Source organism: Dasypus novemcinctus, chromosome 20 (assembly GCF_030445035.2).
Source record: "Dasypus novemcinctus isolate mDasNov1 chromosome 20, mDasNov1.1.hap2, whole genome shotgun sequence".
In the NCBI taxonomy this organism is placed as follows: domain Eukaryota; kingdom Metazoa; phylum Chordata; class Mammalia; order Cingulata; family Dasypodidae; genus Dasypus; species Dasypus novemcinctus.
The window spans coordinates 51842359-51865201 of NC_080692.1; the positions used below are offsets into that span (position 1 = coordinate 51842359).

The 22843-nt window shown below is 43.3% G+C and overlaps 1 protein-coding gene across 6 annotated transcripts in view; it reads right to left on the bottom strand.

The window, feature by feature from the left end:
• The window catches only part of IPO8 (importin 8), a 95300-nt gene extending 75092 nt beyond the window's left edge, over positions 1-20208 (bottom strand). Inside the window, exons 1-2 of one of the 6 annotated variants that reach the window (XR_011646690.1) lie at positions 19893-20172; positions 2863-2944 (exon numbers count right to left, since the gene is read on the bottom strand). Coding sequence is in view for 2 of the 6 variants with exons in the window: in XM_071210245.1 (XP_071066346.1) it covers positions 2863-2944; positions 19067-19291 (307 nt within the window). In the remaining 4 variants the exon portion in view is untranslated. Of the gene's footprint in view, positions 1-2862; positions 2945-16485; positions 19813-19892 lie in introns of those variants that run through there. The other 5 variants (XM_071210246.1, XM_058282997.2, XM_058282998.2 and 2 more) reach the window with 5 other exon arrangements.
• Between the last annotated feature and the right edge of the window lie 2635 nt (positions 20209-22843).

Genomic DNA, 22843 nt, shown 5'->3' on the forward strand with positions numbered 1-22843 from the left:
TCCTCTGGGCTCAGCTCCTCTGTTTCCTCCACAAGGTCAGCTGTAGACTAGGAGGCTCTCTAGGCTTTGCCTCTCTTCACAAGGTCAGGTGTAGACTATCAGGCAAACAGCTCTGTCTCTTTCCCCAGGGCTCCAGCTTAAGACTTCAGTATCAAACTCCAGCATCAAGAACCTTGCATCAAAAGCTCCAACTCTGTTCTTTGCCATGTCCACCAAGGGGTGGGGACTCAATGCCCTAATGATGTGCCCAGTCAAAGCCCCAATCATAACTCAATCATGCCCAGTAATAGATCGGTCTTGGGCATGCATATATACATACACACATAAGTGTGTGTGTGTGTGTGTATATATATATATATATTTTTTTTTTTAAGGAGGTACCTGGGAAGAAGGTGCTCCACCACTGAGCTACATCCACTCCCCCTTAAATATATATGTTTTTTAAGGTTTATTTTTTATTCCCCCCTTGCCACCTGTGCTCACTGTCTGCTCTTTGTGTTCATTCACTGCACGTTCTTCTGTGCCTGCTTGTTTTCTCTTCTGTCTTCTCTTTTAGGAGGCACCACAAAGTGATCCTGGGACCTTCCAACATGGGAGAGAGGCACTCAATCCCTGAGACACCTCAGCTCCCTGGTTTGTTGAGTCTCTCACTGTCTCTCCTCTGTGTCTCTTTTTTGTTGCGTCATCTTATGTCAGCTCTCCACACAGGCCACTCTCCACGCAGGCCAGCACTCTGCTCAGGCCAGCTCTCTGCAGCGCAGGCCAGCTCACCTTCACCAGGAGGCCTGGGGACCAAACCCGAGACCTCCCATATGGTAGACAGGAGCCCAATCGCTTGAGCTACATCTGCTTTTAATAACAGATTAAGTAGTACGGAAAATTGATAGATGGCACTTAAATTCAGAACAGTTAAAATGTAGAATTTAACATATAATGTATTTCAGACTTTATGATAAACAAAAAAAATGGCTGCTTTCTTAGATAGAAAATTATCCTAATAAATTCCATGATCAACCATCAAGATAAACACTCTCCTGTGGCTAACAGATTTGAAATCCACATAAATTATGAAGAAAAAATTGTCTTTAAGTGCTGTTTACAATTTATATCAAAAATTAATTAGAAAATAAAACTTAATTTCCTAAATTGTTAGGATTCAAAGTTGTAGCAAGTTGGTGAGGATATGAGAAATTTAGTGTTCTAATGCACAGATAGAAAAAAATAGGCAAAGGCAATTGAGTGATAACATTAAAAATTCTAAATGATAATATTGTTAATATCTTTTGAAGTAGCATTTCCATTTCTTATCATTTATCCTATGAAAATATTCCCACAATTAACTCTGATACATGACCAATGATCCCATACAAAGAACACTGAACTGCTGCTCCAAAGAAAGAAGCATCATCTATATATGCTCTGGCTAAAAACAACCCCTACAGGTAAACTGTTAAATGAAAACAAAGGAAATTGTAAAATAGCATGTGTAACAGATTTTTGTTGTTTTTTAAAGATGGTTTAACTATAGGAAAAAAGAATCATATAACTATGCACCAAAATTGATAGCAGTTATCGTTGGGGGTAGGATTAAAAGCAATATAATGTATAAATGCTGTGTTTTTATAATGTTTAAATTTCATATAGAGAAGGCATGTTAATATATTTAAGATTTTTTAAATACTATTTTTTTTAAAGCTTCACAGAACTTTATGATGAACCCGTAATTCTTATTAAAATAGGTTCCATTTAGGAAAATGAAGGTCTCAGAAAGAGCACTGTTTTATAAAACAAAGATTAAACAAGTAAAAATTATGATTTCAAAAAATTTTTCTAGAAGTCTTACAAATCTTACTAAAGTAAAAAATAAATCCAATGTCAATGTTTTTCCCAGGTTTCTTTCTTTATCTTAATCACAAAGGGATCTTTCAGGAAATCATATGTAGTTTTCAATGTTTTCCCAAGGCTTAGTAACTCTTAAGTTTTTAAATTCTAAGTTCAAATAAAAGTAAAATCTATTATCAGCAGTACAGTATGATCCCAATTCTATGTAATTGTTCATCTCTCCTATCTAAACAACTGCAAAGGACTGTGTCGTTTCTGAGTTATGAATGCAGGGTAATTTCTTCCTTGCTTCCTTGTCTTTTTCTGTACTGCCCAAATTATTTATAAGGAGTATAATTCACTTATAAAATAAAGTATTTTTAAATATATGTTGTGTTCTAATTACCTGTCATTTTAACCCCTTTATCTTGTAATTACTCTTTTTTCACGACTCATAATGTTCCAAGGCTTTTCTCCATTCTTAAACTTCTGTGCTCTAAAGACAAGCTGATTTAAAAAAAACAAAAACAAAAAAACAAGGCACAAGGGTCATGGAGCACCCCAAGGTCCTAGTGATGTGAAGTCAGTTCCACGTGTAAAGAGAAGGTCCTGTGCCCCAGCCACGGGTTAGGAACATCAGCTCAGTGCGTTACTTCCAGATCTGAAGCATGACCAGAGCTCGAACTCGCAAATACAAAATTCACGTTTCTAATGCATGGGCCCAAAGCCTAGGCCACCAGGAAGCTCAGAAAATTAGGAGAGTAAGCTATTAAAATTGGGAAAGTTAAGGAAAAGAATGGCAAAGGTACAGAGATAAAGACTTGGTGGGTGGAAAGGAGAGGAGGACAGAAAAGGCTAGGGTAGATTTGAGAGGTAAGTACCTACCCCTACGTTTCCAGGGGAAAAGAAAGTGAGCTTTGAAGCCATTTGAAATACTTCATGCATACTTCCTATTTTTTCAAGAAATCAGATATTTAGAATTAAATCTTCCATTCTACTTTTGCCTTTACATGAATTTATAAAGGAGAAAAGCCAACTCACCTGCCTGGCGCACTGGAAACTCCACATGGTCAGAGACTATAATCCGAAGTAAACTGGGGGCAAAATTGATAATCTTGTAGGACTGAAATAACAAAGAATATTTCATAAGCGAGGCAAAAAAAAAAAAAACGAACAATTGTCAGAAACTGCTACTGAATACCTTACTGTTCAAAAAAATTTTCTAAGAGAATATGATTTTTTGACATATTACCAAATGCTCTCTAGAAATTGTACACCAATTTACACTCCCAACAGCAGTGTGTGACTGTCTCTATATACCTAACACAGGTATTATCATTTCTTTGAAACTTCATAACATTATTAAGGCACGTGGATGTGCCTTAACTGATAAAGTATCCGCCTACGACACGGGAGGTCCAGGGTTCCAACCCCGGGCCTCCTGACCCATGTGGTGAGCTGGCCCATGCGCAGTGCTGATGCATGCAGGAGTGCCGTGCCACGCAGGGGTGTCCCTGCGTAGGGGAGCCCCACACTCAAGGAGTGCACCCTACAAGGAGAGCCGCCCAGCGTGAAAGAAAGTGCAGCCCACCCAGGAGTGGCGCCGCCCACACAGAAAGCTGATGCAGCAAGATGACGCAACAAAGAGACACAGATTGCCAGCACTGCTGACAAGAATGTAAGCGGACACAGAAGAACACACAGCGAATGGACACAGAGGAGACAATGGGTGGAGGGGAGAAGGGAGAGAAATAAATAAAAAATCTTTTTTAAAAAATTATTATTTTAAACTACATTTGCTCTATTACTTGAGAGGTGGTTTTTTTTTAATGTTTGTTGATTGTTTTCTTCTGCAAATTTCTCATTACCTTTATCTTTCTGTTTTTGGATTGTTTTATTCTCAATTCTAAGAGCTATTTGTGAGTTTAAAATCTCAACTCTAGTTGCCCCACAGGTCCAGGTGTGTCTTCCCAGTTCATTTGTGCTTTAATTCTGCTCATGGTGTTTTTAACTAACAGAAAACAGGAAAGCACAGGCCAGAGAGTACAGGAGATCCAACTAAGGAGAGCAAGACACGCCACGCAGCGGAGCACAAGCTGGCGGGGGCCGGCAGGCACGAGCGCAGCCTCTGCTGGCCCACCATGCAGCCACCCGCCAGGGCCCAGGGAGCCCGCACCGGCCAAGCTCCTGCTCTCACCTGCTGAGTGTGGCCCCAGTGACCTCTGAAGAAAACACCACCACCCCAAAGCAGCCCATTCCTATGACCACAGTCTTCCCCAGATGCCCCCGCCGGGGAGGTTTTGCAGCCCTGCTCACTGTCTTAACCAGAAGTAGCTCTATGGTTCCCAGAGCTCACACACGGCTTTGCCCACCGACATTCCCAGAAGAAAAGAGGTACATTCTCAGGGAAGTCAAAGCCTGACAAGGACCCAGAGACTTTGTGAGTTACGGTGGCATAGATCTGTGCATACATTTCCATTTTTAACTAATCACCATTCACATTGACTTATCTATAAAGAGATGTGCTGGGATAAACTGACTTGGTGAGAGTGGGCATCTATAAAGCATAGCTCCTCCTCACAGGCGACAGGACGAGGCGCCCAGGCACGAGGGTCAGCCTGGACCGGACCAGGGTGGCCCGAGGCCTCTTCCTCAGAGAGCTACGTATGCCAGTTTCCTAACGCTGAAGAACGCAGCGGCCAACCACGACCACAGAAGATGCTCCAGGATGCCATTCCTGCACAGAATCTTGGAATAACTAGCAAAAAGTACTAGAGCCATCTTCCTCAAAACTGCAGAAAACAGATGAAGAAGGGGTGCAGTACTGGGCAAGTGCCGAAACAGGAAAATGCACCTTTAAAAATAACAGGAGAGGGAAGCGGATGTGGTTCAAGCAGCTGAGCACCCGCCCACCATGTGGGAGGTCCCGGGCTCAGTTCCCAGTGCCTCCTAAAAGGTAGACGACACACCGCAAACACACACAGAAAACAGACAGCAAGCACAGCAACAGGGGGAGGAGATTAATAAATACAGCACGTCTTTAAAAACAGGAATAACAGCAACAGGAGCAGCTCACAGCGCCCTGCCTGGTGCGCTGTGGAGCCAGCCTGCTCCGCCGAGGGTCCAGGGCAGAGGAGCAACACCCATGCACGTACTGCAGTACCGTGTGCTGGTGCCAGCCTGGTGGGAGGCAGCCTGAGAGACGGAAACAGGCAACCCCCCTCTTCCTCCCCTTACCACGGTCTGCCCTAGGGGAAGAAGCAGCTTAGAAAGCTAAAGCAGGGAAGCGGACTTGGCCCAATCAATAGGGCGTCCGTCTACCACATGGGAGGTCCGCGGTTCAAACCCCGGGCCTCCTTGACCCACGTGGAGCTGGCCCATGCGCAGTGCTGATGCGCGCAAGGAGTGCCCTGCCACGCAGGGGTGTCCCCTGCGTAGGGGAGCCCCACGTGCAAGGAGTGCGCCCCATAAGGAGAGCCGCCCAGTGCGAAAGAAAGTGCAGCCTGCCCAGGAATGGTGCCACACACACAGAGAGCTGACACAGCAAGATGACACAACAAAAAGAAACACAGATTCCCGGTGCTGCTGATAAGAATAGAAGCGGCCACAGAAGAACACACAGCGAATGGACACAGAGAGCAGACAACTGGGGGGGGGGGGGTGGGGACGGGGAAGGGGAGATAAATAAATAAATAAATCTTAAAGAAATAAAAATTTTTTAAAAAGCTGAAGCAGTGTGAGAAGCGATCCAGTCAAAGCAGCCTGCGCAAAGGATGACCTGCCTTACGACCTGCCGAGGAAAGCCGGGAGCAGCGAGCAGCACTCCCCAGGGAAGAGGGGGCCACTGGGACGCCTGTGCACGGGGAAATCCTGAAGGCCACAGGCAAGCACAGGCCCGGGACTGGGCTCCGTACTTCCCCTTCACCTCGGCCTAACCTTCTTGACAGCAGGGTTAAACGCTGAGGGAGGGCACCAGCCCACAGAGGGCCAATGTGCTAAGACTGTGAAGGGGGCTTTTGCTTTATTTTTGTTAGCTTCTTGTACTCACGGCAATTTCTGAAATATCCCGAGCTGGATAAAAATTTAAGGGACAGCGCAAGCACTAAATCCCAGAGTTAACATTTCAAATATTAACATGTGCAGTATATAACAAAAGATAAGACAAAGAAACAGAAAATGATGGCCCATCGAAAGGAACACGACAAATTCTGAAACCATCAATGAAGAATACCAAACTTTAGACACACCAGACAAAAACTTTAACAAAATGATCTTCAGTATGCTCAAGGAGATAAGGAAGACACAGGGAGCTAAAGGATATCAGGAAAATGATAAACAAGCAACAGGCGAATGTCAATAAAGAGAGAAATTAGCGTGTAGATGTGATGCATTCCCCCCAGCGTGGGACACGACACCCGGGGATGAGCCTCCCTGGCACCGAGGGTTCACTACCACATACCAGCTGAAGAAGCAACTAGAAAATGACCTTGAATTAAAGATTCAATGCGGAACAGCAGAATATACCTATCTACATATAATAACATGACTTCAGGAAGCGGTTTGACCTAATGTAAGGGGGAAATGGAAAAGAGAAATGAGATTATAAGGCTGTGAGTCTCTAAAAAAGAGTCTGGAGGTTGTCAGAAGGAATACCCCTATGTACAACTGAACAGAGTCTAAGAGACAGATAAGGTAGATACAACCCCAGGTATTGGTTCTTTTGAGGGATAAAGAGACCCACGGGTTCTATGGTCATGGCAGAAGGGGTTCACTGCCATGACAGATGGCCCATCTTTGGAGCTGGTGTTTCTGCGTGATGGAAATGGACTCAGAGGGGATCTCTTTTCACAAGACTTGCATGCTACTTTATTGGAATTGTAGTTGGTGCTGGGTTTAAGATATATGTAGGGGATTTGAATCTCTGGACTGATAATATGACACCCAGGCCCAGAGCCTCAACAGACTTCAGCTCCTACACTTTGACTTATTGGACTTACTCCACTCAGCTAACATGGAGTTGAAGAAGGTCAACCACCACAACATGGAGCCTAGAGTGTCTACAACTAGAAGCGGGAAGAGTGCATCCAGTACCCATGTGGAATCTAAGCCCTCACTTGACATAGGTGTGCAATGGACACAACCAATCCAATGTCCACAGAGAAAATGTGGAATGGGTGTGGGAACGGTAGCCATGGGGGCTGCTGGGTGTGGGCAACGGGAGGAAGAGATGAGATGTGGAGGCGTTTTCGGGACGTGGAGTTGTCCTGGATAGTGCTTCACGGACAATTACGGGACACTGTAGATCCCCCCAGGGCCCACTGGATGTAACGTGAGAGAGTCTGGGCTATGATGTGGACCATTGACTATGGGGTGCAGTGATGTTCAGAGATGAACTTACCAGGTGCAATGGATGTATCACGATGATGGGAGAGAGTGTTGCTGTGGAGGGAGTGGGGGGCGGGGGGCGGTGGGGTTGAATGGGACCTCATATATTTTTTTAATGTAATTAAAAAATAATAATAATAATAAATAAATATTAAAAAAATAAAATAAAATAAAGAGAGAAATTATAAAAGGAACCAAAAAGAAACAATGGAGTTGAACATCAAAATAACAAAAATGTAAAATTCCCTAGAGGAATTCAACAGCATATTAAATGCAAATGGCCAAAGTATCAGTGAACTCACAATTGAAATGATTCAGGCTGAGGAGCAGGAAGAAAACAATTTAAAAAGTGAACGGAGCCTGATATCTGTGGGATGTACCAATATGTACATTACGGGAATTCCAGCAGAAAAGAGAAAGGGGCAGAAGAAATGTTAAAAAAATAATGGCTTAAAAATTCCCAAATTTAATCATGGACATAAAAACCCACATTCAAGATACCCAACAATGAGACTTCTGGAAGACTGCGGATTAGAGAGACATGGGACTTTCTTCTCTTCCAGGAAAAATAGCTAGAGGACAGGTAGAAATGGCCTGGAAGAAAATGCTCTAGGGTTTAGGACACCAGGGGAAGGCTGGACACTATCCAGAGGGAGAGGGGCACACACAGTCCTCTACGGAAAGACCACGAGCAGAAGCGGCAGCCACCGGCACCCTCCCCAACCAACCAAGCAGACCACTCTGAATCCTCGACTCAGGCGGCAACCCAGCGAGAGCGGGCCAGGAATCCACGTCCCCAGGAAACGGGAGCGGGACCAGCCGAGGCCGGCCCAGCACTGACCACATGCCTGGTCTGCTGCGCCCACAGCCCTGCAGGCCCGCAGCTGCGTCACCATCTGCCCTGGAGGCCGGCACAGGCTGAAGGGGTCCAGGCTCCAGTGTCCTCTCTACTGACCAGGGCTGGTGGTGCAGGATACAGAGGAGCGTGGAATTGGTCCTACCAGGGAAAGCTGCCAGCACAGGGTGGAGAACAGCCCCCCAAGGCAGGATGCTCTGCCCCACTGTTGCTGTCCCAGCTGCAGCAAACAGACCCCAGCCACACCGCCACCTGCTGACGGACCAAGGACATGCATGTGAGGAAATTAAAGTAAATGAGAGAGGCTTTAACCAGACTTTACAGCCTTCCATCCCAAGGCCCTTGGAAGCAGGTTGCAACCCATTACTGGTCCATGGCCCAGATCTGAGCAACTAACAGGGACAATCATAAAGACCCAGATCAGATTAAACCAAGAATCAAAGAACAGCAGTAACACACAGCCTCCCGCCACTAAAAACCTAAGAAAGAGAGAAATCAAGCACACGTACCATCACAATCAGATGCTTAGACATCAGTAAAAAATTAAAAGACATACTAAGAAAATGGAAGAAATGGTCCAAGAAAGGCAATATATCAAAGCCCAAGATGAGACATAGGATTTGAGACAAATAATCGTGATACAGAAGTTTCCAAAATCAAATTAATGAGCTGAAAGACAATATGGCTAAAGAGATAAAGGACATCATGAAGACACTGAGCAAACACAAAGAAGAATTTGAAAACCTGAATAGAAAAAATTACAGAGCTCATGGGAATGGAAGACATTAAGTGAGATCAAAAAATACAGTAAAGGCATACAACAGCAGACTCAAAATGACAGAAGAAAGAATAAGTGATTCAGACGACAGAACAGCTGAAATTGAAGAGAGAAAATAGAAAAAATTGAGCAGGGGCTGAGAGAAGAGAATGATAACACAAAGTGGAAGAACATACGTGTCAGGGGAGTTCCAGAAGGAAAAGAGAAGGGAAAAGTAGGCAGAAGGAGTATCTGAGCAAATAATAGCTGAAAATTTAACTCTCATGAAAGAAATTTACATGTCCAAGAAGCACAGCATACCCTAATGAGAATAAATACGAACAAACCTACTCCAAGACACATACCATTGAGAATGCCAAATGTCAAAGATAGAGAGAAAATTCTGAGAGCAGCAAGGGAAAAGCAAACTATCACATACAACGGACATCCACTAAGACTTAGTGCAGATTTCTTGTCAGAAACCATGGAGGCAAGACAACAGTAGTATGATATAATTAGGATACTGAGAGAGAAAAAAAATTGCCAATTTAGAATTCTTTATCAGGCAAAATTGTCTGACAGTAACTTTAAAATATTCACAAACAAAAAAGAAACTAAGAGAGTCCATAAAAAAGAATCTGCCTTTGCAAGAAGTATTAAAGGGAGACTTCGAACCCAAAAGTAAAAGACAGGACATAGAGGCTTGGAGGAGAGTGTAGACGACAAGGATAGGAGAAAGGATAACCAAAAGAGTAAGAACACTGCAATACGATACAACATATGAAAACCAAAGAATACAGTGGTGGAAGTGCACAGTGCATCCACAGTCACAGCACTGAATGTGAATGGATTAAACCACCCAATCAAAAGATAGAGGCTGACAGAACAGATTAAAAAAAAAAACACAAAATAAACTATCCATTTGCTACCTACAAGAGACTCACTTTAGACCCAGGGATACAAACCAGCTGCAAGTGATGACTGGAAAAAGACACTCCACACAAACAGTAACCAAAAAAGAGGAGGTACTATACTAATATTGGAGAAAACAGACTTTTATGCAAAAAAGTTGTAAGGTATACAGAAGGCCACTATATATTAATAAAAGGGACAACCCACCAGGAAGAAATAACAATCATAAATATCTAACCAGGGTACCCAAAATATCTAAGGCAAACTCTGGGAAAACTGAAGGCAGAAATACACCCCACTCACATCATTAGAATAGACAGAAAATCAACAAGGAACCAGGGAACTTGAACTATAAGATAAACAAGCTAGACCTAACAGACCTACACAGAACGCTGCATCCCAAATAAGCAGATTATACGTTCTTCTCAAGTGCTCACGGATCTTTCTCCAGAATAGACCACATGTTAGGGAACAATGTAGCTTTCAATAAATATAAAAAGACTGAAATTATAGAAAGCACCTTCTGAGATCATAATGGAATAAAACAGGAAATAAATAATAGACGGGAAAGAAGAAAATGCACAAATGTGTGGAGTCTAAACAACACACTCCCAAACAATTAGTGGGTCAAAGAAGAAATTGCAAGTAAAATTACTAAATATATTGAGACGAATGAAAATGAGAACAAAACTTAACAAATCTGTGGGAAACAGCGAAGGCAGTGCTGAGAGAGAAATTTATAGCCCTAAACACCAATATTCAAAAAGAAGAAAGAGGGAGCGGCTGCGGCCCCAGCAACTGGGCGCCCGCCTCCCACATGGGAGGTCCCGGGTGTGGTTCCCTGTGCCTGCTAAAGATGAGCAGACGCCGCAACGAGCAGGCAGCAGAAGTAGCTCAAGCAGTTAGGCACTCCCCTCCCACATGGGAGGTCCCAGGTCTAGTTCCCTGTGCCTGCTAAAGATGAGCAGACAGATAAGGGAGCCATCTCAGGGTAGGGGTAGAGGTGGGGGTAGGGGTGGGGATGGGGGAGGGAATAAATAAAAATAAGTAAAATAATTTTTTTTTAAAAAAAATAGCAGCTAAAATCAAAGATCTAACGGAACTGGAGGAACTAGAAAAAGAACAGAAAACCATTCCCAAAGCAAGCAGAAGGAAGAAATAATGATTAGAGCAGAAATAAAAGAAATTGAAAAAAAATAGAGAATATCAACAAATCCAAAACTGGTTCTTTAACATGATTAATAAAATTGACAAATCCTTAGCTAGACTAACAAAGGAAAAAAGAGAGAAGATGCAAACAAATAAAATCAGAAATGAAAGGGGTAAGTTACAACTGACCCCACAAAAATAAAAAGGATCGTAAGAGGATATTATGAGAAACTGTATGCCAATAAACTAGACAACTTAGATGAAATGGACAAATTCTGAAATATGCACAAACAACCTACATTGACTTTACAAGAAATACAAGAAATTAACAAATGAATCACATATAAAGAGATTGAATCAGTCATCAAAAATCTCCCAGAAAAAAGTCCAGGACCAATGGCTTCACAGGTATATTCTACCAAGCATATCGAGAAGAATGAACATCAATCCTGTTTAAACTCTTCCAAAAAACTGAAGAAGACAGAAAATTACCCAACATATTTCATGAAGCCAACATCACCTTAGTACCAACCACAGATAAAGATAATACAAAAAAAGAAAATTACAGACCAATCTTTCTAATGAACATAGAGCAAAAATTCTCAAAAAAATACTTGCAAAAAGGATCCAACAGCATATCAAAGACTTATAACCACAACCAAGTGGGATCTAATCCTGTACACAATGGTGGTTCAACATAAGAAAATCAATTAATGTAATATACCAGATTAACAGATTGAAGGAAAAAAACCACATGATCATCTCAATCAATGCAGTAAAGGCATTCAACAAAATCCAGCATCCTTTCTTAATAAAAACACTTTGAAAGATAGGAATAGAAGGAAAATTATTCAATATGATAAAGGGCATATATGAAAAACTCACAGCCAACGTTAAACTCAATGCTGAAGAGTTGAAAACCTTCCTTCTAAGATCAGGAACAAGGATGCCCAACGTCACAACTGTTGTTCAATACTGTGCTAAAGAAGTTCTAGCTAGAGTAATTATTCAAGGAAAAATAAAGTGAAAGGCATTACAATAAGAAAAGAGAAAATAAAACTATCACTATTTGCAGATACATGATCCTATATTTTGAAAATTATGAAATGTATATGACAAAGCTAGTTGATCTAATAAATGAGTTCAGCAAAGTGGCAGGATACAAGATCAACATGCAAAAATCAGTTATGTTTCTGTGCACTAGCATTGAACAATGTGAGGAAGAAATTAGGAAATTCCATTACAATAGCAACAAAAAGACTCAAATACCTGGGATTCAAATTAACAAAAGATGCACAAGACCTATATTCTGAAAACTACAAAACAATGCTAAAAGAAATCAAAGAAAATCTAAACAAATAGAAAGACATCCATGTTCATGGATTGGAAGACTAAATATTGTGAAGATGTCAATCCTACCAAAACTAATTTATAGATTCGAAGTTATACCAATCAAGAGTTTAACAGCCTACTTACAGAAATAGAAAAGGCAATTACCAAGTTCATTTGGAAAGGAAAGTATACCAGAATAGCAAAAAGCATTCTAAAAAAGATGAGTGACAGCTAACATGGAGTTGAAGAAGGTCAACCACCACAGCATGGAGCCTAGAGTGTCTACAATTAGAAGCGGGAAGAGTGCATCCAGTACCCATGTGGAATCTAAGCCCTCACTTGACATAGGTGTGCAATGGACACAACCAATCCAATGTCCACAGAGGAAATGTGAAATGGGTGTGGGAACGGTAGCCATGGGGGCTGCTGGGTGTGGGGAACGGGAGGAAGAGATGAGATGTGGAGGCGTTTTCGGGACGTGGAGTTGTCCTGGATAGTGCTTCACGGACAATTACGGGACACTGTAGATCCCCCCAGGGCCAAGTGGATGGAACGTGAGAAAGTCTGGGCTATGATGTGGACCATTGACTATGGGGTGCAGTGATGCTCAGAGATGAACTTACCAGGTGCAATGGATGTATCACGATGATGGGAGAGAGTGTTGCTGTGGGGGGAGTGGGGGGCGGGGGCGGTGGGGTTGAATGGGACCTCATATATATTTTTTAATGTAATTAAAAAATAAGAATAATAAATAAATATTTAAAAAAAAATAAAAATAAAAATAAAAAAAATAAAAAAAATAAAAAAATAAAAAAGATGAGTGATGTGAGAGGACTTTAATGCCTGACCTTGAAACATACAAAGCTACAGTGGTCAAAACAGCATGGTATTGGCATAAAGATAGACATATTGATCACTGGAATAGAATTGAGAGTCCAGAAATAAACCTTCACCTCTGTGGCCAACCAGTTTTTGACAAACCTACCAAAGCCATGTTAACAGGACAAAATGGCCTCCTCAACAAATAGTGCTGGGAGAACTGAATATCCAAACCAAAAGCATGAAAGAGGATCCAATTGCACTCCCTATACAACAATCAACTCAAAATAGATCAAAGATCCAAAAACAAAAATCAGGAACATAAAATTACTACATGAAAATGTAAGGAAAATTCTTCAAGATCCTGTGGTAGTTGTTGGTTTCTTGGACCTCACATCCAAAGCACGAGCAACAGAAGAAAAATTAGATAAATGAGACCTCCTCAAAATTAAACTTTTGCACCTTGCACGACCTTGTGAAAAGGGTGAAAAGGCAGCCAACTTAATGGGAGAAAATATTTGGAAATCACATATCCCATAAGGGTTTAATATCCATGATATAGAAATAGATGATACAACTCAACAATAAAAAGATAAATAACCCTATTAAAAAATGGGCAATGGGGAGTTGGGTGTAGCTTAGTAGTCTGAGCTCCTACTTCCCTTATACGAGGTCAGATTCAATTCCCAGTACCTCCTAAAAGGAAAAAAAAAACAGGGCAAAAGACTTGAATAGATAATTGTCCAAAGAAGAAATACAGATGGCAAAAAAATATGAAAAAATGTTCAACATCACTAGTGATTAGAGAAATGCAAATCAAAGCTACAATTAGATATTTCACACCTATTAGAAGAGTCACTATTAAAAAGATAGAAAAATACTGGTGTTGGAGAAGATGTGGAGGGATAAGAACACTTATTCACCATTGGTGGGAATGTAGGAATGGTACAGCCACTGTGGAGGACTGTTGGGCAGTTCCTAAGGAAGCTGAATGCAGATTTGCCTCATAACCTGGCAATACCACTTCTGGGTATATACCAAGAAGATCTGGCAACAGGGACATGAACTGACATCCGCATATGGATGGTCACAGTGGCAATATTCATGACTGCCAAAAGATGAAAACAACCCAGGTGTCCATCACCACATGAATGGATAAACTGCGGTGTACCCAACGATGGAATATTACGCAGCTCTAAGGAGAAACGACATCATGAAGCACGTGACAACATGGATGAACCTGGGGACATTATGTTGTGTGAGGCAAGCCAGACACAAAAGGACAAATACTGTTGTTACTATGCTATTAATGAACTAAATATATTGTGTGAACTCATGGAGTTAATAACTAGAATATGGTTTTCCAGAAAATAGAATGAGGTTCAAGACTGGAAAGTTGAGGGTTACTCTGTGAAGAATTGGTAAAAAGTTGTGTTAATATTTGGAAATAAATAGAAAAGGTGAAAGCACAACAAAGTGTTTGTAACTAACAGTGCTATTATATGAGTATGACAGTAGTTGAAAGGGAAAGTCTGGGAGTGATGTGGCTCAAGTGATAGGGCTTCTGCCTACCATAAGGGAGGACCTGGGTTCGATCTCTGGGGCCTCCTGGTGAAAAAGAAGAAGAGGAAGCATGCCCGCATGGTGGGCCAAGCACCTGCACAGTAAGCCGAGGGCCAGTGTGGTGAGCCAGTGCCCGCACAAATGAGTCCCACCGCAAGACAACGACCCAACAAGAGAGAGACGGAGGGGAGAGTCAAGGTGACGCACAGCAGAAACCAAGAATGAGGTGGTGCAATTGAGAGGGAACCTCTCTCCACATCAGAGGTCCCCAGGATCGAATACTGGTGAATCCTAGAGGAGAAAAACAAGAGAAGACAAAAAGAAAAACAGATACAGAAGATCACACAGGGAATGGACACAGACAGCAAAAATAGTAGAGCAGGGGGAGGGGGGAGAGGGGAGGGAAGGGGGGGAATGAAGGAAAAATAAAAGGAAAAGTCTGAGGTCCTGTATATTACTAAAAGGAAAGCTAAAAAATGTTACATGGGACTGTAGAGTGAAACCTTATTTGAAATATGAATATGGGTAATATTGCATATATGACTGTTTTCCTTTGAAATTGGATGGATTTATGTTAAAGTTACAAGATGTTAATATGTGGGGGGGAGCATAATGGTAAGTGAAAGAAACCAGACACAAAGTAGTACATATTATATGATTCCATTTACATAAAAATGTAAATATAAATCAATTTATAGAGATAGAATTAGAATAGTGGTTATGTAGGGCTGCAGAAGGGTAGAGGATTGAGAGGTGACTGCTAAAGAGTGTGGAGTTTTTCTTTTTGGGGTAATGAAATTGTTCTAAAATTCTTTGTGGTGATGAACACACAAAACTGTGATTTTACTAAAAGTCAATGGTGTACACCTTTGGATAGATTGTATGGTATGTGCACATATCTCAATAAAACTGCTTAAAAATATATCAAATACAGTATACATATATATATATACACACAATGGAATATTATTCCATCGTTAAAAGGAATGACTATAATTAATAGTATAAAGATAATATTGTTTATCAATTGTAAGAAAGTTACTACACTAATGCACGTAGTATGAGGGGACTATATGGAACCCTGTATTTTCTGCATTTTTCTGTAAACCTACAACTTCTCTAATAAAAAAGACATGCATTCACATACATATATTTCTCCTTTCTGTACAAGAACATTGTGCTTCCCAAAAATTTCTATTCCTTCAGTAAACTGTTTAAATTATAACTGTTCTTCCTCTCGTGCTATTAATTCTTCAGAATCTTAAATCTCTTATATACAAGGTAAATTCCTTTTATCCATCATTGAAACCAACAGAATTTTAAAACAGATTTTAAGATTTTTAACAGCAATTTACAGGAACCAAAATTAGTACGTTAACCAAATCTTATATATATTTCTATATTTACATTAGCATGAAACAACTGTTTATAGCTTTTTAGATATAGAAAAAAGTTGTTGTGAATCAAAGATTAAAATACATAGTTATCTTAAAAGCCAACTTTGGTTTTGTTTTTTTTTAATTGTAGTACATTAAATATAAAATAAACTTTATACTTTTGGACTAAGGCTACCTATCTGAAAGTAGTTATTAGCAAGAATAATCTCATTTCAACACTGGCCCATTCTGGAACTTCTCTTTTTGTAACTGTTTGCCATTTCAAAGAACTTCTGAAAGTTTTTGGCTTTTTCTTTCAGCCTTGATTCAATCTATGTTAATTCAGATATAGTCTCATACTGCTTTACTCACAAATATTTTCCCAATTTCTTTTCCCCACTTTTGGCTTCAACTTGCTAAAAACAAAATTTTAAGACTCACTTCTCAAGGATTTCTTGAGGAGAGCTACTTTATATCTATGAAGTTTTCTGAAAATAAACTGTTTACTGGCTTACCTAAATTCTGCATTTTATGAGCACTCACGAAACGCAAAGACCTGATGGGCTTCCCATCCTCAGTGTTTCAAGGACATAAACATTCCAGTCCAAGTTTAAGGCTGTTATGGGTCTGCTGTTACCCTGCTCCACTCCTTCTCAGCGTCCAGGCCTCAACTCAGCGTCGTTCTCCAGAGAATGACCACCCCACTGTCCCCTCCAATGCCCTGGCTGGACTTCACTCTACAGCACTTCCGACCTGAACTGAGATTATTTACTTGGCTGCACTGCCCCCTAGAATGCAAGCTCCCTGGGAGCAGAGTCTTATACCAATACTGCAATATAAACCAAATATATAAATATTTATCTAATGAAATACTTAAAAATAAACATAATATTTATTCATATAAGCTCTCTCAGAGAAAAAAACTGAAATGACATCTACAGATGCATGGCAAACAGAAACTCTAAAGCCTGGCAATGAAGTAAATGTCTATTTCTCTCCTAAGACCCTGTAGAGGATTCATTAAAAGGTGGCTTGCCTCTAGAAGAGTTACTGGAGCTCAAGATATACACTCATTCCCACTCCATATTGCTGATAAAGGGACTTCTGGGTCTAGAGAGAGGAAGGGGTACAAGATATTTTTTACAGCCTGAGATAAAACGGAAAATGGATCTTCTCACAGAAACAATATTACACATAGCAGTCAGGGAGCCAGTCACTAGCAATAGAAAAACGCTGGTTACAGGAATACACAGTTCCAAGTAAGAGTTTATCCATTTTGGATCACAGCTGATATGCTGGAGCCGCCTGATCTTCTAAGTAGCAAGTGACACTGAGGAAGCCATTTCTGTGTCCTGGGCAGTGCATATTTCCTGAGAGTGCTGGACTAAAATAAATGGGCTGGGTCATGACCACTTACGGTAGCTTACCCACCATTTATCCAACAAAGCTGGATGTTACCAGTGTTAGTAAGGGACAAGTATACACAACCCAATGCTATGCCATGTTTCACTATAAGATTATGTGACATTATATTTTGGTCTTGATTTACAGACAACTCAAAAAATATATATTTACTGAGGGCATATTACAATCCAAACTGTTACATAAAATATAAATGAGTAACACAAGTAATAAGCCACTTTTAGATGTTTCAAAGGAAACTGTGGTCTGTGATGAGTTGGATGGATTAGTGTAGGGCATAGTGATCATGGAATGGATCTGAACTGCAATACCATGAAGAAAAAAACAGGACCGGGTTTTAAATGTCACTTCTGGTTCTATACTCTTCTACCTTCTCCATTTACAAAACTTCAACTACATTTATATAGTAAAGAATCAGAAACAAACGTCAGGCTAAATAGGTAGGGAAGTATAACATGATATCAAAGACGTGTTTCCTATGGGCAATATCAAAGTTACATCTGGCCTCATAGTACTGAAAAGGAGATCACAGATTGCAAATTCAGCTCCAGCTTTGTTCTTCCTAAATAACCCCTGGGCAAATCAAAATACTTCTACTCTGCAAAGCCTGGGCAAGCACCAATTCTAACAGTCCCCTCCTATGAATGAGAACGCTTTTCCTTATGAGACACCAAAACATTCCCTTTGGACTTTAGTTCAACTCAACTTTCTCTCCATAATCAAATTGTTTTCACTCTCCCTGTCATCTCCTGAGTGTCCTGGATTCCAAGTACTCCAACCAACAGATTTCCTACAAAAAAAACCCTTTCAAAGAGTCACAACACTTGCATTTTAAAGTCAGCTTCTACTGATGCCAGGAAAACCCTAGTGAACCACCGAAAGCTACTTAGGAGGGTCGTTCTCAAACTTTACACAGCACAGAATCATCCCGTGAGCTAGTTAAAATAAAATTAGGGCCCAGCCCCAGGTGATTAAGGCACAATTTGCATTTCTAAGAAGTACAGGTGAAGTTGAACCCTGGGCAACGCTTTGAGAACTAATGATTTCATTTTATCCCTTTACATTTTAAGGATGATCCCAAACTCAAACAGCTGCCACTCCATCCTGGAGGGTGAACCTTAATTCCTTAATTTAGTGAGAGCTCAAAGGTAGGACGAGAGAAATAAAGTTAGAGTTTGGGACTATTAAAATTTTGAAATGTCAAAGGTAATACTGGAACTTTTAATCCTTTGAACAAGGCCGAGACTAGTTAGGAAGAATGGGAGACAGAGCATGAAAGGAAGTCTTACACATTCTGGCATTTTTAAGAAATCCCTGCAACCACAAATTACTTGAGCTGTCTTTTATAAGACAAGCACCGCCACGAAAACCGCCCGTCTTCCACGAGCACTTCCCCGCGCTCCAACACATCTCCGCCACAGCGGCACTGACAGCCCACGCAAGAAAGCGACGCGCGGGCCTCCGACAGCGACGCCACTAAGGGCAGGGTCTGGAGCAAAGCTGCACGGATTGGACCCAGAAGCCCCGCAGTGAGGAAAGGTGCTGCGCGCCTCCGCGGTCCGGCGCGCACCTGGAGCCGGCAGGGCGCACCTGGATCCGACGAGGGCGCACCTAGACGCAGCGAGCGCGCACCTGGACCCGGGCGGGCGCACCGGGACGCGGGCGGACGCGCACCTGAACCCGAGAGGGCCATCTGGACGCAAGCGGGCGCACACCTGGACCCGGGCGGGCGCACCTGGACCCGGGCGGGGCGCATCTGGACCCGGGCGGGCGCACCTGGATCCGGGCGGGGCGCACCTGACCCCGAGAGAGCGCACCTAGACGCGACGGGCGCGCACTTGGACCCGGGCGGGCGCACCGGGACGCGGGCGGACGCGCACCTGAACCCGAGAGGGCCATCTGGACGCAAGCGGGCGCACACCTGGAACCGGGTGGAGCACCTGGACCCGGGCGGGGCGCATCTGGACCCGGGCGGGCGCACCTGGACCCGGGCGGGGCGCACCTGACCCCGAGGAGAGCGCACCTAGACGCGAGCGGGCGCGCACTTGGACCCGGGCGGGCGCACCTGGATCCGGGCGGGGCGCACCTGACCCCGAGAGGGCGCACCTAGACGCAGCGAGCGCGCACCTGGACCCGGGCGGGCGCACCGGGACGCGGGCGGACGCGCACCTGAACCCGAGAGGGCCATCTGGACGCAAGCGGGCGCACACCTGGACCCGGGCGGGCGCACCTGGACCCGGGCGGGGCGCACCTGACCCCGAGAGAGCGCACCTAGACGCGAGCGGGGCGCGCACTTGGACCCGGGCGGGCGCACCGGGACGCGGGCGGACGCGCACCTGAACCCGAAAGGGCGCACCTAGACGCGACGGGCGCGCACTTGGACCCGGGCGGGCGCACCTAGACGCGACGGGCGCGCGCCTGGGCGCGGGCTGGCGCGGGACGCCGCGGCGGCAGGTGCGGGCGACCCCCGCAAGCCCGAGCCCGGCAGGCCGCGCCTCACCTGGTTGAGCTCGCTCTCGGCCGCGACCCGCAGCTTCGGGTCGATGGTGCCCTTGAGCGCCTGGATGATGCGGTTGAGGTCCATCTCCCGGCGGACTCCGCGGCCCGGCACGCTAGGCCGCACGGCAGTTTCGGGGGCCCCAGACCCCTCGCCGCTTCCTCGCGACCCCGCCCCGACCTCACACCGCGTCCCCCGCCACCGCCGCCGCCGCCCGCGGCCACTTGCTGCGCCACTCGGACTCGGCGCCCCCGGGCCTCCCTTTCTCCCCCCCCACAACTCGCTCTCCATTCACCCTTTTACGACAGCCGGCGGAGAAGAAGAGGAAGCGCCGCTTCCTTTACCGGCGGCCTCTGCCCCGGGCGTAATGGCTTCCTGGGTTTCCGCTGGCGGCCGCCATGGTGTTGTACGGAAGGCGGTCTCGGCTACCTCCCCAGAGAGGAACCGCGCGGGCTAGCTGCGCAGGTGGCCGCCATGCTGCCATACGGAAAACAGCTTCTGCCAGGTTCGGAAGAGAGGGGGCTCGTGCCTCCTTTAAGATGCTTCCAAATTAAGCATATCTGGAGGAAGTGTTACGTTTTGTTAATCCGAGAACGCTTTTGGGCATCACAACCGAGGTCTTTCCTTTCAGAGCCTGTTCCAGGGTAGATATGTTTAGCCTACAAGGGAACAAGTTTCCCTCCGTTTGTGGGAGCCATCATTCATTGACTCATTCAGTCATTCATTCACTGAACATCTGTTAAACATGTATTTTTGAACTGCTATACTGGGATATTTAGGTACCACATTCTGAAAAAAAATGATTTCATGCAAGCTAATTTATGAAGGAATTCACAATCTGGTAAAAGACACAAATGGAAGATACGAAATATATTTAGGGTAACTGGAAACACAGAGGTCTGAGAAATTAATGCTTCTGGGCTTCTGAAAAATTTCTGGGGCTTCTTAGAAAAGTAGTAAGGGGCAAGGAAATATAAGGAGGGTCATATTATTTCCAACTACTGTGGCCATATCTGGCCCCAAAATGGCAATGGCATAAAAATATGAAGGGGCTAGTATTTTCCTGAGGTTAACCCTGAAAAGAGAGTGCTAATTACATTTAGTAAAGACGACTGTGGGCAAAATACAGCTGAGTGAATGTGGTCTTTCCAGGAGCAGATAATCATGATAAAGTTATTCACATAACTCAGTTCAATCAAGAGGGTAAAACAAACGTGGCAGAAAACTTGCCTGTCTAAAATGTACCTCCTACAGAGGCCATTGAGGTAGGCTACAGAGGTAGGCCCCTCAGGTGGGTGTGAAAGCGGCAGTGAATTTAACATGCTTTGATTGCTCCCAGTATTGCCTCTCTTTATTCCCTCCTCCACACTGCCATGGGGGTAAAGCTTCTAAATGGTTAATACTATCATGTACCTTATTTGATGATTTCCCATCAATTTAAAGATAAAATACAAACTCCTTAGCACCCCAAGGTATGATGAAATCTAGTGCTTTTACCATCACCCAATTTCATCAACCCATTCTCTTGAATCTTATAATACTTTAAGCTCCTTTACCTCTGAAATCTTAACTCTAACACTTTTCTACTTAGAACCTACTCTTCCATCTTGCTCATTTCCTCAGTAATTCTACACTGTTCTTTACTGAATCACTACTTTTACTCTCCTTTGTCTATTCCCTCCTGACCACACGTCCTTCTCTGCCATTAAACCCCGAGGCCAACTTCTCAAGTCTACCCTTGATGCACTGTTCAAATTGACACCACTATAGATGTGTGTGCTTTCCTCAGTTGGGCCATTAGTACAACTCATCAGTCTTAATCTTGTCCTTGACCAGTACCATCTTCCATCCCCTCAGCAACTATTCCAAACTTCAAGACTCTCTTCAAGCCCCCTAACCTCTTCTCACACAGACCTTTAAAGATGAGTAAAGCCTCTGGATCAATCACTCAACTACAGATTAACTTCTGCTTACCCTAATTCATTTCCTTCCCTTCAGTCTGAACCTAATTCTCTCCCTTCTCCTCCAGGACCTGGCTCCATAAATATCTTCTATACACATTTAGTGGGTATTAGTACATGCTCTTTGTTGTTTCCAGCCTTTCTCTCCCCCGATTCAACCTCAGCCTCAAAACATTTATCCCAGTTAAAAAGCAATCTTTCTTCAGTAATGCTCCCTAATTTTGCTCATCCTTCAATTTTCATTCCAAAAGAATGGCCCTCATTCATTGTCTCCACTTCCTTACCTCCTATTCATGCTTCAACCAGTTATCCCCTGGCTTATGCCCCTATTTCCCCACTGAAACCACTAAGCAAAGATCAACACTGATCCCTTAGCTACCAAATACAAGACACATTTTTAGTTCTCATTTTAAATGACCCCTCCTTGGTATCTGATGCTGTAATATATACTCTTCACTTTATTTTTTGTCTCTTTTCTGTTGTTTTCCCTTACAGTATATATCCCTACCCATTTGATTACTCATTAATCAAAAAGGACACTGGTCCTTTCTTTTTCCATTGTTCTGTTTGAGTCATTCCATCCACTCATATAACTCTAAATATCAACTCAACACAGACAACTCACAAACCTGGTTCTAACCCAGACCTGAATCCTTAGACTAGACTTATGTATCCAAATGCCTATTACATTTCTATCTGAATGGACTCCAAATCCTTTCAGGTCCGTGTCTAAAACTGAAATCTGGAAGCACTAAAGAAGATGCTTTGGAGTAGGGAGAGATTTTATAAGTTATTTCAATAATGTAAAAGGATAGGAGGGGGAAAGTGACCACACCAAATGCTGGGGAGGATACAGAGAAACGGGACCACTCATACATTCCAGGTGGGGACGTGAAACAGCCACTCTGGAAAACTGGCCGTTTCTGTAAAAACTCAGCATGCGACTACCAGCAACTGAACTCCTGGGCATTAGTCCCAGAGAAACGAGGTTTG